General features: G+C 43.9%; 1 protein-coding gene across 2 annotated transcripts in view; it reads right to left on the reverse strand.

The window, feature by feature from the left end:
* The window catches only part of LOC122932190 (S100P-binding protein-like), a 48612-nt gene that overhangs the window by 13289 nt on the left and 16910 nt on the right, over positions 1–18413 (reverse strand). For both annotated transcript variants that reach the window (XM_044286466.1, XM_044286467.1), the window contains exons 2-4: positions 14651–16413; positions 11893–11990; positions 11095–11180 (exon numbers count right to left, since the gene is read on the reverse strand). In XM_044286466.1, coding sequence (XP_044142401.1) covers positions 11095–11180; positions 11893–11990; positions 14651–16384 — 1918 coding nt within the window. In that variant the 5' untranslated portion in view covers positions 16385–16413. The remainder of the gene's footprint in view (positions 1–11094; positions 11181–11892; positions 11991–14650; positions 16414–18413) is intronic.

The raw sequence follows: 18413 nt of genomic DNA on the forward strand, positions 1-18413 counted from the left end.
AAGGAATTCCAGATTTAGGCCTCTGGAAATGGTATTGAGTACCCAAGGGCTCAAGGAAATACTCCTCCATTCTAATGCGAAACCCTTCAGTCTGCCCCCTACCGGAATGCTGGCGTCATTGCTGGTCTGACTTCTTTTTATCTGAGGAGGGCTGGCTAAAGAAAACATTTCTGCTCTTCCTTTGACCCCTAAACCGTTCTTCTCTAGGTTTTCTATCTTGTTCCTGGTTACTTTTATAGGGACGAAAGGAGCGACTAAACCTGTTTTTACTGGGGAAAGAGCTCTGAAAACCGGGAAACTTTCTCTTTCTGTCAGCCGCCTTATCCAGGTCGTCCAAACTAGGACCAAAGAGGTACTCCCCCTCACACGGAACTCCAAAGAGCTTAGTCTTGGAGGCAGTATCGCCACTCCAATTTTATCCACAGTGCTCTCCGAGCAGAGTTGGATAAAGCTGCTGACTTAGAGGCCAGTCTGACTGGCTGCTTTTTTAATCGTAGGGAGGGAGGCCAGTATCTCCTCACGGGGACTCCTGTTTTTTTTAGCTGAGCTTCTAATTCGGATAGCCAAACAATTAAGGAACGGGCAGTACAGGTGGAGGCTATACTGGGCCTAAAGGATGAGGTAGATGCCTCCCAAGCTTTTTTAAGAAAAGCGTCTGCTTTTTTATCTAGAGGGTCTTTCAGTATACCGGTATCCTCAAATGGCAAGGCCGTTTTCCTAGAAACCTTGGAGATGGCCACGTCAATACGGGAAGCCCTATCCCAGGAGGCAGAGTCCTATTCTTTAAAGGGGTATTTGCGTTTGAGATTCTTGGAAATAAATACTCTTATTTGGTTTCTTCCACTCCCCTTTAATCAACGCAGCTACATTTTTGTGTACCGGAAATGTACCATGTTGTCTGGCTTCTAACCCTTCAAACATAAAGTCCTGAAAGGAACGGGGCTCCCGGGTCTCTTCTATGCCCATAGTAGAACGAACAGCCTTTAAAAGCTTCTCCGTATCTTCCACAGGGAAACACCGTCTCCGCCCCTGACCATCTTCTTCATCAGGAGAGGACTGATATGAGACGTCAGAAAGTTCAATTACTGAAGAAGGAAAATCTTCCTCTTCTGAAAAAATGGGATTTCGCCGGGTCTCTTTACGAATAGGCCTCTGATCCTTTTTAGCAGTTAAGGAGGAGTTAACCTCTGACCGAACCAACGCCTGTAGACATTTATAAAAGGAAGGAGATTCTTCTGCAACAGTCTTGTCTATACAGGCCTGGCACATTTTTTTTTATCCCAGTCTGAGGGTAACCCCACTTTACACAATGCACACTCTCTATTTTTCTTTTTGGCCATGACTTTCTTAGTCTTAACCTGTAAGTAAACAGTAATGCCTATTAGTAAAAGGGAATCTAGGTCATAAGAGACCCACACTCACCCCTTCAGAGGTACCGGAGCAGGAGGGACAGCAGGCTCCTCAGATGGCTTGTCTTCCGCCATGATGCAGGCAGCTCAGCCAGGTCGCAAACAGACGCAGGCAATAGGAAAAACGCGCTCCTCTCATAGGGCATATACCGATGACGTCACCGCCGACGCATACGCCGGTCACATGACTGCAGGAGCGCTATCCGGCACTCACTGCCGAAGCCCCTCCTCTTCCTCCCCCTGGCGGCCGGCGTCAATCTTCGCGGCACCTCCACGGAGGTGCCGGCTTCTCCCAGCTCCAGCACACTGAATACCCCCTCCGGAGTTCAGCTGTGCCTCTGTTCGGTCCTCAGCGCACCTCGATGCCGCCAACTTCCAGGGACCGCAGGTCAGTAGCGGAGCGCCGCCAGAGAGAGGGATCTGATGCATCCATGCTGCAGGCTTCCCACCAGAGACAGGAAACCACACTGAAGGGGAGGAGAGTGTCCGCCCTTTTTATTCTGCAGGTTTCCTGTCTCGTGGGGGCGGATCCTTCTCTCTCTGGTGGTGCTGTCATGGGCGATAGGAAAAATGTTAGTAAGTTAGAATAAGAGGGCATGAGGTATCTGTGTGTGTTTGGGAAGGAAGTGTTTATGTTGCCAAACAGGTTTGTGCAAGCGGTCAGATGAGATGGCAAGATGGAGGGAGAGATGAATAGTTCCTTGCTGGGTGAATGGATGTGGGGGCATTTCAGGAGGTTTTGAAAAAGTGGGAAGAGTAAGGCTACTTTCACACTAGCGTTTTTACTGGATCTGGCAAAGTTTAGCAAAAACGCTTCCATTACTGATAATACAACCGTCTGCATCAGTTATGAACGGATCCGGTTGATTTATCTTTAACACTACCAAGACGAATCTGTCATGAACTCCATTGAAAGGCAATGGGGGACATCAGTTTTCTATTGTGGCAGAGAAAACTGATCCGTCCCCATTGACTTGCATTGGGGGTCATGCCGGATCAGTCTTGCTCCGCATCCCAGGACGGAAAGCAAACTACAACATGTTGTGGTTTGCTCTCTGGTCTGGGAACTCAATTAAACGGAACGGAATGCATTTTGGAGCATTCCTGTTCTGTTCAGTTTTGTCCCCATTGACAATGAATGGGGATAAAATTGAAGCGTTTTTTTTCCCCCTGGTATTGAGCCTCTATGACGGATCTCAATACCGGAAAACTAAAATGCTAGTGTAAAAGTAGCCCAAGATGAAAGATTAAAACATTGTTTGCATTAACTATTTCTGTAACTACCTTTGGTCCCCTTCTGGTTCAATTCTGGTATAAGTCGGTATGTGCACTTGAAAGATGCATTGCATTAACAAGACCAAGGTCTAAAAGACCTAAGGACTTAGATTTATACCACTCAGTGTTCAGTCAGGTGTGAACAAGAGGGGAGGGGGCAACATTTGGCCTAATCAAGGGAGGACCAGATACAGGGGTGAAATAGTCAATGTAAACAAGTACTCAATAAATCCAGGAGGAAAAGAGACATTAAAGCTCAATTCAGACATACCAGGGGATGAGAAGGAAAGATGAGGGTATGCAGTACAATATGCAGTTTTTGCATAAAAAAAAAGAAAAAAATCTAGACAGAGTGCAATGAAAAATACATTGTTTTTAAAAACAATGCTCATTTAATATCGTTGAACAATAGCAAAATCCTCTAATGGTGGATTTACATGGCCCAAGGAGCAGCCAATTAGCTTGTTTAGTGGAGGTAAAGCTATGGATTTACATGCAGCGATCACCTCCAAAGTATATGAGTGATGGCTCATCCTCATACAGCTGCATTGTTTCTGGGCAGCAGATCGCTGTTTAGACACCACAATCTGCTGCCTAGAAATGATAATTTACTTGCCTGCACACACAACTATTCACTCGATGAACGAGCTAGTTTTGTGTGTTTGTTGGGTGATCTGCTGCACCGGGCAGATTATTGGGAACAAGTGTTCGTAGAGATGTTTGTCCCCGATTATCTGCCAGACAAATCGGGCCGTGTAAACGTGCCTTTATAGGGGCTGATAATACTCATTTATCTTGGTGGCCTTAACAGGAAAAGAAAAAGAAGGCAACTACATGGATGAACTGCGATCAGAATAAAAAAAATACAAACTACATATAAAAGATATGCACAAGACAGAGAGGGGAGGAGGTGGGTTCTCTCGCAAAATAGTGGCCGCAGTTGGTTACAATGAGACATGAATATAGGCATTCACTCAAATGTAGAGCAAGGACCTGTTCCATTGGTCAGAAAGGGAGTAGTCAATCCAAGGGGTCCAGATCTCCAAGAACTTGTCAAGGCGATCTGCTAGAATAGAAGTCAACTTCTCATTAATCATATAAACATTCTAATCATCTCTTGACCACAGAAAAATACCAGGATCCGCTTTTTCAAGTCATAGCAATTATCTGCTTATTAGCCAGTTACCAAAAAAAAAAAAGAAGGGAAAGAAAAGCAAAATCTGCAAGAATTCGGGAGGACCCCTAGGATTCTCCTGTTCAATGGTGACTCCCAACCTTCCAGAGGTTGCGACCAATTACCGAATTAATGAAGAAAGAGACCAGGATCTGAAGTCTTTTCACCCAGTGTTAAGCACATCACAGGGTAGCCCAGAACCACATGGGATATCCTAGAAGGGACTAAATACCATTAAATAACACCATGAATAAAGTTTCAAGCATCAACATGTTTTGGGTACCCTTACATGTGGATACTCAGATCTGTTTCCATTTCTTGTCGGATAGGGAAGAACCCAAATTAGATTTTTATTTAGAAATATAGGACAAATGGGCTTGATAGGAAGCATGCACCAGGTTGGAATGAATTTTCATAAGACCTGTACTGTGTGGGTAGAGCACACAATATGTTTCAAATTAGGAAAAATTAGTTCTTAAGAAGGGCAGAGATTAAATGTTTGAGTTGGAGGTAATTTCTGAAGACAATTTGTGTGAATTTCATTATGGAAACTGATAATGTAGCTCAGCAGTGTGTAAAGTCCCTCACATGCCTTTCTGCACTCCTCACAATGTGACAGTGGATGGTATCTTGAGGGATCTCCTCCCAGACTTGGGTCACATCATCAGTGAACTCCTGGACAGTCTAGGGTGCTGGGGAGGTCTAAGGGACATGTGGGCCAATTAATAACTTCAGTCACCCTGGAAATGCCTACACACTCTAGTCACATGAGGATTTCATTCCAGTACCTAACAGTAGTCAGGGTAATGCTGGTTTTCACATGAACGTTTGTGTGTCCCTGCAAGGATATGCCTCACTAGACCATCATTGACCCAGCCCCAAGTTGGTAACACTGGATGATGTTGTAGGCAGCATAATGTTCACCAAGGCATCCCCATCTGGCTCATTGCCATATGGCTTTTTCAGTGTTTTGCGGTCCATTTTAAACAGATCAGTTTTTCCAGTTTTTGTTTCAGTAGCATTTCCGGTTTTGTTCTGCCGTTCCATTTTGTTTTTTGCGGATCGGAAACGGAAGCATGGCATATACAATATACTGTAATTACATAGAAAAATTGGTCTGGGCATAAAATTTTAAATAGATGGTTCCGCAAAAACGGATTGAATAAGGAAGACATACGGATGCATTCCATATCCGTTTTTTTTTGTTGTTTTTTTAACACAGCCCCAGTGACTTGAATGGAGCCATGGAACGTGATTTGCGGGCAATAGGACATGTTCCATCTTTGAACGGAACGTAAAAACGGAAGGCATACGGAGTACTTTTGGGTCTTTTGCGGACCCATTGAAATAAATGGTTCCGTATACGGAACGCAAAAAACGGAACGGAAGCGGAAAAAATAAATAGCCACGTTCGTGTGCAAGAGGCCTTAACATGCTCTTCTCAGTGAAGAGAACTGGGTGCCAATGAAGGACCTGCCAATTCTGGTGTTCTCTGACAAATACCAATCCAATAGATACGCAAAAAAAAGTTAAAGTCAGTGGAGCACCCGAAGTCAAGGCAATACAGGCTAAACCAAATTAAGATTCAAGTATTTTGGTTACAAATGCGATAATGCAACAGTGCAGATTGCCAAAATGCCACCCTCTTTTCTGGCCCTTGCAGGACTACAGTGTGCCTGTGTCCTGCAGAAAGGGAAGGAGAGAATGGAGGCCTTGTGTGTCCAATATACAATACGATAGAGAATAGGTAAAGGAAACACCACTTGTAAAGTGCATGAAAAGTATGCACCTATACTTGTGATCTTGCGACCACTGTGCGGTCCTTCAACCAACAGTAAATAGGAGGAGATTTTCCGTACAGTGGAAAAATATTTGTCACTCAATCTTGTGTATTACTCACGTCACTAGGTGGGTTTTTGGCGCAAGATAACCTCAAGACGCTTAACACCAAGAGATTCTGATAGGGACCTTAGATTGTGAGCCCCATTGGGGACAGTTGGATGATAATGTCTGTAAAGCGCTGCGGAATTAGTAGCGCTATATAAGTGTGTATAATATATATTCTCCCACCCCTCGCTGAGATCACCTGTAGTATGGTAATCTCAAAATAGTATCAATGAAAAGTACAGCTCGCCCCACAAAAAATATGGTGCCGAAAAGACAAAATAATGTAAGTTGTTTTTTTTTGTATTAAAAACTATACATTTGTGGTATTGCCATAATCATAGTGACCTGGAGAATGGAAGTAACAGGTCAGTTTTACCGAACAGCGAATGCTGTAACAACAAAACCCATAAACAGTTTGAAAATTGCAGGGTTTTTCCAATTTCACTCCATTTGTACTCCCCAGTACATTATATTCAATATTAAAACGTTAGAATTAGAAAGTGCAACATGCCCTCATACGGCTATGTGAACGGAAAAATAAAGTTATGGCAGGGAGTGAAAAACAAAAATGCAAATACGAAAAAACTTCCTGGGCCTGAAAGGGTTAATGTTATGCTCAATTTGTGAATATAATGAAATATTAACAGCACCCAATTAAACCCATTATTATTAAAGATAATCAGTCCCATCTCTATTCATCATAGCCCCTAGCTGGTGCTGGTCACATGCTGCTGGCAGAATACAGAGTGTATGTCAATAACAACCGATCGATTCGTCCCCTAGATATAAGTGGGATTTGGTGTAGCTACCATCACTACCCTAGACCAGGCATGCTCAACCTGCGGCCCTCCAGCTGTTGCAAAACTACAACTCCTGGCATGCCCGAACAGCCTACAGCAGGGCATTGTGGGAGTTGTAGTTTTACAACAGCTGAAGGGCCGCAGTTGAGCATCCCTAATCTAGACCTACAGGTTGATACACTAACCATGAGCAGCGGTACATTAATGAAAGCACCAGGGATAACATGCATTAACCAGTAAAATAGGGTTAGTCCATGTCGAGAGTCACCAACGTGAGTGGGGGGGGGGGGGGGGGGGATTCTTTATATCGCAATCTTGGCCACTAATGCATGGGAAGTACACCTCTTTAACCCCTTCAAGACACAGCCTTATTTCACCTTAAGGACCAGGTCATTTTTTGCAAATCTGACCAGTGTCACTTTAAGTGCTGATAACGTTAAAACACTTTGACTTATCCAGGCCGTTCTGAGATTGTTTTTTCGTCACATATTGTACTTCATGACACTCGAAAAATTAAGTCCCAAAATTAATTTTTTTTGCATAAAAAAATACCAAATTTACCCCAAATTTGGAAAAATTTGCAAATTTCAAAGTTTCAGTTTCTCTACTTCTGTAATACATAGTAATACCCCCAAAAATTGTGATGACTTTACATTCCCCATATGTGTACTTCATGTTTGAATTATTTTGGGAATGATATTTTATTTTTTGGGGATGTTACAAGGCTTAGAAGTTTAGAAGCAAATCTTGAAATTTTTCAGAAATCCAATTTTTAGGGACCAGTTCAGCTCTGAAGTCACTTTGCGAGGCTTACATAATAGAAACCACGCAAAAATGACCCTATTCTATAAACTACACCCCTCAAGGTATTCAAAACTGATTTTACAAACTTTGTTAACCCTTTAGGTGTTGCACAGGAGTTATTGGCAAATGGGGATGAAATTTGAGAATTTCATTTTTTTGCCTAATTTTCCATTTTAACCAATTTTTTACACTAACAAAGCAAGGGTTAACATCCAAACAAGACTGTATCTTTATTGCCCTGACTCTGCCGTTTACAGAAACACGCCATATGTGGCCGTAAACTACTGTACGGGCACACAGCGGGGCGTAGAGTGAAAGGTGCGCCGTATGGTTTTTGGAAGGCAGGTTTTGCTGGACTGGTTTATTTACACCATGTGCCATTTGAAGCCCCCTGATGCAACCCTAGAATAGAAACTCCATAAAAGTGACCCCATCTAAGAAACTACACCCCTCAAGGTATTCAAAACTGATTTTACAAACTTCGTTAACCCTTTAGGTGTTGCACAAGAGTTATTGGCAAATGGGGATGAAATTTGAGAATTTGATTTTTTTGCCTAATTTTCAATTTTAACCCATTTTTTCCACTAACAAAGCAAGGGTTAACATCCAAACAAGACTGTATCTTTATTGCCCTGACTCTGCCGTTTACAGAAACACCCCATATGTGGCCGTAAACTACTGTACGGGCACACAGCGGGGCGTAGAGTGAAAGGTGCGCCGTATGGTTTTTGGAAGCCAGATTTTGCTGGACAGTTTTTTTGACACCATGTCCCATTTGAAGCCCCCTGATGCACCCCTAGAGCAGAAACTCCCTAAAAGTGACCCCATCTAAGAAACTACACCCCTCAAGGTATTCAAAACTGATTTTACAAACTTTGTTAACCCTTTAGGTGTTGCACAAGAGTTATTGGCAAATGGGGATGAAATTTGAGAATTTCATTTTTTTGCCTAATTTTCAATTTTAACCCATTTTTTCCACTAACAAAGCAAGGGTTAACAGCCAAACAAGACTGTATCTTTATTGCCCTGACTCTGCTGTTTACAGAAACGCCCCATATGTGGCCGTAAACTACTGTACGGGCACACAGCGGGGCGTAGAGTGAAAGGTGCGCCGTGTGGTTTTTGGAAGCCAGATTTTGCTGGACAGTTTTTTTGACACCATGTCCCATTTGAAGCCCCCTGATGTAGAAACTCCAAAAAAGTGACCCCATTTTAGAAACTACGGGATAGGGTGGCAGTTTTGTTGGTACTAGTTTAGGGTAGATATGATTTTTGTTTGCTCTATATTACACTTTTTGTGCGGCAAGGTAACAAGAAATAGCTTTTTTGGCATTGTTTTTTTTATTGTTATTTACAACATTCATCTGACAGGTTAGATCATGTGGTAATTTTATAGAGCAGGTTGTCACGGACGCGGCGATACCTAATATGTATACATTTTTTTTATTTATGTAATTTTTATACAATGATTTCATTTTTAAAACAATTTTTTTTTTTCGTTTCTCCATAGTCTAAGAGCCATAGTTTTTACAGTTTTGGGGCGATTATCTTAAGAAGGGTCTCATTTTTTGCGAGATGAGATGACGGTTTGATTGGCACTATGTTGGGGTGCATATGACTTTTTGATCGCTTGCTATTACACTTTTTGTGACGTAAGATGACAAAAAATTGCTTTTTCTACACCGTTTTTATTTTTATTTTTTTACGGTGGTCACCTGAGGGGTTAGGTCATGTGATATTTTTATAGAGCCGGTCGATACGGACGCGGCGATACCTAATATGTATACTTTTTTTATTTATATAAGTTTTACACAATGATTTCATTTTTGAAACAAAAAAATGATGTTTTAGTGTTTCCATAGTCTAAGAGCCATAGTTTTTTCAGTTTTTGGGCGATTATCTTAAGTAGGGTCTCATTTTTTGCGGGATGAGATGACGGTTTGATTGTTACAATTTTGGAGTACATGCGACTTTTTTGATCACTTTTATTATCTTTTTTGGGGAAGTAAGGTGGGCAAAATTTCAATTTCATCATAGTTTTTTATTTTTTATTTTTATGGCGTTCACCGTTCGGGAAAAGTAACATGACTGTTTTATAGATCAGGTCGTTACGGACGCGGCGATACCAAACATGTGTAGGGAATTTTATTTTTCTCATGTTTAATCAGTGATAAATGTGTTTTTTGATTTTTACTTTTTTTTTACTTTTTTCACTTTTTTTTTTGACCCAGACCCACTTGGTTCTTGAAGATCCAGTGGGTCTGATGTCTGTATAATACAGTACAGTACAATATATATTGCACTGTACTATATTTTACTTACACTGAACAGATCTATGCTTTCAGCATAGATCTGTTCAGCACCATGGACAGCAGGACGCCTGAGAGGCGTCCTGTTGCCATGGGAACCTTCCCCGTCTGCTCAGTTATGTTCAGAACTGCGCAGACGGGGAAGGGTAAGGACGGGGCTCTGGGGGGGCTGTCTGGAAGCTCTCTCCCTCTCCATCGGGGGACTGCAAAGGTACAGCAGCCCTCCGATGGGAGAGGGAGGGAGCTCCCTGAGCTGTTAACCTTTTCCATACCGCGGTCCGTACGGACCGCGGTATGGAAAGGGTTAAACGGCTGACATCGCATCACCGATGTCAGCCGTTTATACCAGGGTGCCAGCAATGTGCTGGCACCCTGGTATAACCCACTAGACACCAACGATGATTATAATGGGAGGCGGGCGGGGGATCGCGATCCCGCCTGCCGCACCGCCCGCCTCCCGCAACTGCCACACCGCCCCGCACCGGCCCCGCACCGCCCACAAACCGCCCCCTGCACCCCGCCACATAAATGGAATTCAGGGGTGCAGGGGGGGTAAAAAAAATCGATTTGGGGCCATTTTTTAGGTTTCTGATCCTTGCGGTCAGGGACCGCAGGGATCAGAAACGACATAAAGCGATCGCCGATAGAGGGGGGGGGGGTGCCGACACTACCCGATCGCCGATACGGGGGTCACAGGACCCCCATCGGCATTGAGCCTGAGTGCCTGGCTGTGTGTAACAGCCGGCACTCAGCGCTGTCACCATGTCTGCAGACATGGTGACAGTTTTATGCCATGACGAGTATACTAGTCATGGAGCGCTAAGTAGCAGTGCTCCATGACTAGTATACATGTGATAGGTACATCAGATTGTCACTCTCTCCTTCTCTGATCGCTTCCCTGACAGGAATGGGGACGATCAGAGAAGGAGAGGCACACAGTCCCTCCCTAACCCCCCTTACCTGCCCCGATGCGCTGCGATTGGTCCCTCTGCAGTATTGGACCAATCACAGCGATCGTGGGCGGGTCAGGGGGCCAATACATCTCCTTCCGGCTTCTAGGGTTGCCTAGCAACCCCAGCACGCCGGCTTCACTGAATCTTCAGCGCTCAGGTCCCTGCGCTGACAGTGAAGCCGATCACGTACATGCACGTGGGGATGCGGTGAGGCACCACATTCCCCCACGTACATGTACGTGATGTTGCGTGAAGGGGTTAGAGACAACCTGCATTTACTAATGTTTAGACTACACACTGACAATAATATTCTGAATGTATTTTATATATGGATGAAGAAGCGAGATTTCACTGTACAGAATTAACACTCTCAAATTTAAAGTTTACATAGAAAAGAGATAGAAGTTGAACAACGCCATTATCCGCATCTGTATGAATGGCTTACATGTTTTAGGCATACAGATACATGTAAGGGTTTATTACCTTCCAAGTTGCTTTCTCCTTGCCCACTAATGTGTATCAAAACCAGATTGCAGTAATTGTTCTTTTCTACCTCTGATAGATGTGATCTAAAATACACAATATAGGAAAAACATCAGTAGCATTTTTGAGGAGGAAAATAAGAAAAAAAACTATGGGGGCATCTGTGGCTGACGCACCGTTATGGGGGCCTCTGTGGCTGATGCATATATAGCATCTTATACTATGGGTCATCCACAGATCCTCCCATAACAGTGTCCCTCTGTAGTGAATAACCCCCCAATACAGGGCATAGGGATCGGCATATGGTTTTGTAATGGCAGCGGGGCCCGGTGCAGTCACTGTATTCTATTACACCGGGCCCCGCTCACTGTAGTAATCATATCTAACCTGTAGGCAATGTTAAACTTTAGAAATAATGTGCAATCCAGCCAGTAGTACTTACTACAATCCTCCATATCAGGCAGGAGGGCGGCAGCGTAACTCACTACGTCACGTGCCTGTGCTGGCTGCTTCATTCCTAAAAAAAAAAAAAAAAACCTCACCTTTTCCCTTGCTATTACGCTCTCTGCTGTGATTGGATCGCGCTGCCTGGATTTCCCTTTTTTGTAATTTTTGTTTTATTATAGCATATCCGCTACCGTAAATATTTGGTAAAGTACCATACCAGTTTACATCATGAAAGCTAAAATGAAGCAGTACCATAAAATCTAACGTTATAGTAGCAGATTGTGTAAAAATTGTATTACTTTAGCGTCTTCAGGTTTCCATGTCCTTACATGTGAGTTTTATATATGGTACCTGAAAGATGGTCCACGTAATGCTGTAACTGCAATTACTGGCTTTTTCTTTTGTGGGTCTGAAGAACTGTGCGTCTTACAAGCTGAAGAGGCCACGATCTGTTCAGAGGAAAGAACAATCACAAACATTACATTTCACATTTATGTTTGCAAAGTACGTAGGTTACCTCCTGTAGGTCACTAGCCTATACCAAAGTCAGATAGGTTGGGGTTTCAGAAGTGGGATCTGCACCTATCTCCAAAAAATACCCCTGAAAGTGAAGGAAAGTGCATGTGCAATGTGCTCTCCATTAATTTCTATGGGAGTTCTGAAAATAGCTGAGTGAGTCCGATAGAAATTAATGGAGAGCACTCCCCTCCCTTCCATTAACTTATATGGGACTGCTGAAGACAGCTAAGCCAGCGCTGGGCTATTGGTTAGTCCCACAGATATGAATGGACGGCGGCCGAGCATTCGCAGATGTTATGGAGATAGCTGCAGGTCCTACAACTGGGACCCGCAGCTTCGTGACATTGGTGGCTTATCCTAGCAATATGCCACCAATGTCTAAGAGGAGACAACCTCTTTAATTAAAAGAACATCTGTACTAGTCCCTCACCAAGCATCGATGATAACCTAAAATATAAGCCTAGGGCTACATGGCGACAGCTGTCATGGCCATCACCACTCACGGCAGTTGCAAAAAATCCAACACGGCCGCAGTGATCCCATTAATTTCTACAGGATCACTTCTAGTCAGCGATACTGGCTGCGACCATTGTCACTATGTAGCCCTAGCTACAGTAATATTTGTAAACAGTAAAAACACATGGGCAAAGTGGGCATGGATCCGCCAAAAACGGATGACATACAGATGTGTTTCATATGCATTCTGTATTTTTTGCAAACCCATTGACTTGAATGGAGTGACGGAACGTTATTTGCGGCCAATAATAGGACAAGTTCTATCTTTTAGCAGAACGGAAACGAAATGCATATGGAGTACATTCTGTTTTTTTTTTTTTTTTTTGTGGAACCATTGAAATGAATTGTTCCGCATACGGATCTCAACAACGGAACGAAAAATAAAAATAATGATCTGAAATCATCACTGTCAGGGAATGTCAGAACGGCTTATTATTTGGGGGTCCTAGTAGTTATGTGAAGTCCCGTTCCGCAAATTTGCGGAAGGGATGTGGACCCATTTGCAGACGTGTGAATGGAGCCTAAGTGTGAGAATTTGAACAGGATCTTCAGATAATCTAGTTGTCAGTTTCCAAAAATGTAAAAATATACAGGTTGCCAAACAAAAGTTAGCCACTATACATTTGCTCAGTGGTGTAACTACAAATACCTAGGCCCCACAGAAATTTTTTGAACGGGTCCCTCCCCCCTTTCCCTTTCCAGCAATCCCAACCTCCTGTGCAACCCACACTCCTGTGACGAGTCAAGAGTGATCTCAGATGAGGCCCAACAGCCTGGTCACTGCTGGGGGTTCTGACAAAATCTTTCAGTCCTCCTCAAGGACTTCCGAGTTCGGGCCCAGTAGCAGCTTCTTCCACTATACGCCCCTGCATTTGCTTTATAATGAACTCTGGTCAGAGCTGTATATACTTTATTAGCCAAGCAGAAGGCATCCAGTGTTGTATCAGCTGTTAATAAAGTGTCAGTATAGAGCGTTATTTTTATTCAGTTATGCAACCTCTTCATATAGGACGGCTGCTCTGAGGGCATGCCCACTACTGAATGCTGTAGAGAACATACCCAGCTGGGGTAAATCCATTGCATTCTATGCAACTGGCATGAGCAACCTTATTCCCATCTGATACGACAACTCCAGAGAGAAAGGGGGAACTTTGAGAAACCATATCCGTTACTCTAGCAGATAATTACAGACATCATTTCTGGCCTTGAACAAATCCCCCTACTTACTGCAAACTCTGTTCACCAACACTGCTGGTATGGGCATTTTGCCAAATGATTGGATGAGTTATACTGTAGAATACACTGCTCAGTCTGTATAAAGCAGATATCTGTGGCAATCGGCACCATTTCAAGGTTGGAGATCCCGTTCTGCAAATACTAGCAGCGTGCATACGGTATATGGCTACTTTTTACTGGACAGCAGTCTATGAAATTATCTTCTCCAGTACATAATACAGGCTGTCCACATTCCTTACCTTTACCTGTAAATACTGCATCTTCCATACGTTATAGTCTATTATACAAAGTATTCCTATTTTCTTTTTATCTAAACTCTGTGCTCATGAACCACCTGTTATGCCACCTGGCCGTGCAGGGAGCTCTAGATAGCCCTATTCGCTCCAGCGATGCAGCCCACTCATTTACAGGATCAGTTGGTATCCCAGACCCATGCCAGCATATCCTCAGAGAAGTAAACTTTGATGAGTTATCCTTCACATAGGCCAATGAGATTTCAGCTGTAGGCACATACGCTCATTTAGGCCACATTCAGACATGGGGGATTTTGAGTGCTGCCCCACAACGAACAGCTGCAAGAAACTACAGTAAAAAGCAATAAGGTTTTCCAACACCCATTTACATTGGATTTTAGAGTAAGTTGCAAAGTTTCAAGCCTGTAGCATGCCCTACACATCACATACTTCCTTCAAATGTTTGCTATGAACGTAACCTTAGGGTGGAGCAGTCCCTTGTTATATACTGGAATACAAACTCCTTAACATTCCTTTGGTATTTAACTACATTTCCCATTTTATGACGGTTTAGAACCAAAATGTGAGTAGATCCAAAAACATACCTTGGACTGACTGCCATTAGCACTTGGAGTTGGATCTGTTGGCTTTGAGGTAGGCTCATCGTTCTGAACGCCGTTACTTTCTTCAACCTTGGATGGCTTTTCAGACTCTACATTTTGTTCGGTTCCAGGAGACTCAGTGGTCAGTTTTGGCTCTGCAGTAACTATAGGGGAAGTTGTGGAAGGTAAAGATTCATTTATGGGCTCTGGTTTTGCAGGTGGATGATGATGATAAACCTTGGGTAAGCTATCTGTATTAAGAGGTGGGGGATGGTTCCGAGTTGCATCTGAAGTATTGGAGCTTGCCGCATGGACTGTTAAAACCTGATCAGACTCTAAATCCGCTGGAGGTATTGCAGAGTCTGATATTAGTGAACTGGTACCTTTACTGGTATTGTCTGCCATTTGTACACCACTGTCTTCTTCTGATGAAAAGACAACCCCAGGACTTATTGTCAAGAGATTGTCAATATCACAATCAAAAACAAAGCCTGGGTCCTCACTCCAATTCTCTGCATCATCAATCCAATACGATGAGATGGATGGCTGCAGAGGTTGTGAAGAGCATGACTTAGGAAGCTGAGAAGCAGGAGCTTCCTTTACGTCCGACAGTGGTGTTAGCAGATCGCTGTCCATCACTGATTTAGCTGCCAGTAACTCATGAGGGGATTTCACATTGCATACACTAGATTGGTTTGGTTCAATCACCTCTGCAGGGTCTATAGCTGAATAGGAGGGTGATGGAGACATTGCAGAGTCTGATATTACTGAACTGGTACCTTTAGTGGTATTGGCTGCCATTTGTACACCACTGTCTTCTTCTGATGAAAAAGCAACCCCAGGACTTATTGTCAAGATATTGTCAATATCACAATCAAAAACAAAGCCTGGGTCCTCAATCCTATTCTCTGCATCATCAATCCTATATAATGAGATGGATGGCTGCAGAGGTTGTGGAGAGCATGACTTAGGAAGCTGAGAAGTAGGCGCTTCCTTTATGTCCAACAGTGGTGTTAGCAGATCGCTGTCCATCACCGATTTAGCTGCCAGTAGCTCATGAGGGGATTTCACGTTGCATACACTGGTTTGGTTTGATTCAAACCCCTCTGCAGGGTCTATAGCTGAATGGGAGGGTGATGGAGGCATTGCAGCATAGCTGCTTATGTCTCCCTCACACTCTGGTTCTTCAGCTGAAATGTCAGCAATCTCCAGTGTCTCACAAAGTGAAGCGCGACTATTCTTGCCTTCATTTTCTGACTCTGAAGGTGTAAATGTGACCACAGATGTAGGCATCTCATTATACATTATTGAAGGTTCAGCAGCATAGCAAGAGTCATCATCATCATCCAGCAAACAGGTGTCCATTTCATCCTGAGTCAAGCCCAAGGGAGAGTTACTCTCATCACTGGACAGATCCAATAAAGAATCATCCAACTCATCACCTTCCCCTAGCGGTTGCCAGGCTGCAAAACCCGGGTTCTGGGAGGACCATGTACGGGTAGAGGCAGATGAAGGTGTGCTACAACTAAAGCCAGCACGACATGATCTCTTAGCCGAAGGAGTCACTGCTGAGATTTCATCCCTTTCTCGTTTCAATCCAGTTGCTCGATCATTAACTATACTGATTTTTATCTCTTCCATAGTTCCTGGAAAAGGGTCCTCCCTGTCTAATGGATATAACAACACTCGCCGCTCAGAGCCTGCTCCGGGCATGGAAGGATCATTGATGACTTTCATAGGTCAGGCGTGAGGCGTCTCCAGATGTTCTGCAGAAAAAGGCAATTTATATTAATAGCACGATGCTAAAGAATTGCTATACATAAAGAAATCACACTATATGTGAGCTTAGTCTGGAAACAAGCAGAGGTCAGGGCGGGCAGTATTTACACAATCCAGTAAACATCCCAAAGATCAGGACAGGCAGCAGAGAGTCAACATGAGGAACAGGGGGAGAGATGGTCAGAAAGACAAGGGTCAAATCCAGTTAACAGGCGAGGGTCTATACATGGTCCAAACAATACTATGCAGGGACTAGTCAACTAAACGGTCTATTGCCCACTGGGGAAGGAGCCTTAAATATCCCAAGGCAGGCTTCCATAGACTGGGGCAGATGAAGGTGTGTGCGCTGGCCCTTTAAGAAGTCAAGAGGTACATGTGCATGTCCTAAGGGGAGAGGCTGCAGGTGGAAGCAATAGACTACATAGGCCTAGCACAGGGGTAGGCAACCTCTGGCACTCTAGCTGTTGTGAAACTACAACTCCCAGCATGCATACTTCCTCTGCTCTTCTCAGAACTCACAGAAATGAATGGGGCATGCTGGGAATTGTAGTTACACAACAGCTGGAGTGCTGAAGGTTGCTGATCCCTGGCCTAGCAGAACAGCATCAGGGCTTTGGTGGCTGGCACAGACAGAGCAACGTTGGCAAGTATCCCGAAGCAGAGGGATGGCGACGGCTTCAGAACTCCAGCGTTATAGGGGTACCTTGACACCAGTCTGAACAGTGCCTAACTGAAGTTTAATGCTTCGGTGGGGGTGCTGGGAGTCGGACCTTCTCTAACCCGATATTGATGGCCTATCCTAAAAATAGGCCATCAATATTACAACCCCTTTAACAGCAGAAGTAAAATGTGCCAACATTTATTAAGGGTATTATCTCATTATGACAACCATGTTCACATGTCTTATTAGGCCACATGGACAGAACAGCCTTCGCTCACTTAAAATAAAATGGGCATACTATTTATATAGCACAGTCAAACTCATGCAACCGAAAAATACACCACCTAGACAGACACCTACACCTTCCAGCGCCACTACCAGCAGACTAAGGGTACTTTCACACTTGCGTCGCTGGATTCCGGCAGGCAGTTCCGTCTCCAGAACTGCCTGCCGGATCTGGAAATCCGTATGCAAACGTAAACCATTTGTCAGTGCAGCAATTTTAATGCCGGATCCGGCACTAATACATTCCAATGGAAAAAAAATAATAATGTGTTAAGGATTTTTGTCCGGAGAGAAAAATGCAGCATGCTGCGGTATTTTCTCCGGCCATATACAGTAAAAGGGACTGAACTGAAGACATCCTGATGCATCCTAAAAGATTGTTTTCCATTCAGAATACGGAACCCAGTACCGGAAATCTTTGATGCAAGTGTGAAAGTACCCCTAAGTACTGCAAATGAAAAGGGACGTATAATAGACCATATTTTAGACCATGTTCACACTAGGGTTGTTTCGGGTATCGAATTTTCAATACCAATCTATACTTTTGCCTGGTATTGACCTAGATACCAGGATTTGCCTTTTTTTCAATATTAGGCTCCGCTATTGCGCAGTCTAGTATCGGAACAATGAACGCGCTACTATCAGCGCTCTCCGTGTTCTCCACAGCAGCACAGGGGAGAAGGAAGCAGTCTTTCCCTCCCCCCTGTGCCGCTGCTGCCACCAATGAGGAGAGAGGGGCGGGCCGACTGCGCCACCAATGAAAGTAATTGTTTAATGCAAATCCCGGAGACGGGTGCTGGCAGGGAGCTGCGATTAGTGGCAGTTAACCCCTCAGGCGCCCTCCTGTATTAAATGTTAATTATATTATCATTGGTGGCGCAGTGTGCCCTCCCCCCAGTATTAAAATCATTAGTGGTGCAGTGCACTCCCTACCCCAACATTAAAATCATTGGTGGTGCAGTGCGCCCCTTTACCTCAACCCCCCCCCCCCCCCAGTACTAAAATCATTGGTGGCAGTTCCGATCGGAGCCCCAGCAGTGT

Source organism: Bufo gargarizans, chromosome 3 (assembly GCF_014858855.1).
Source record: "Bufo gargarizans isolate SCDJY-AF-19 chromosome 3, ASM1485885v1, whole genome shotgun sequence".
Lineage (NCBI taxonomy): Eukaryota > Metazoa > Chordata > Amphibia > Anura > Bufonidae > Bufo > Bufo gargarizans.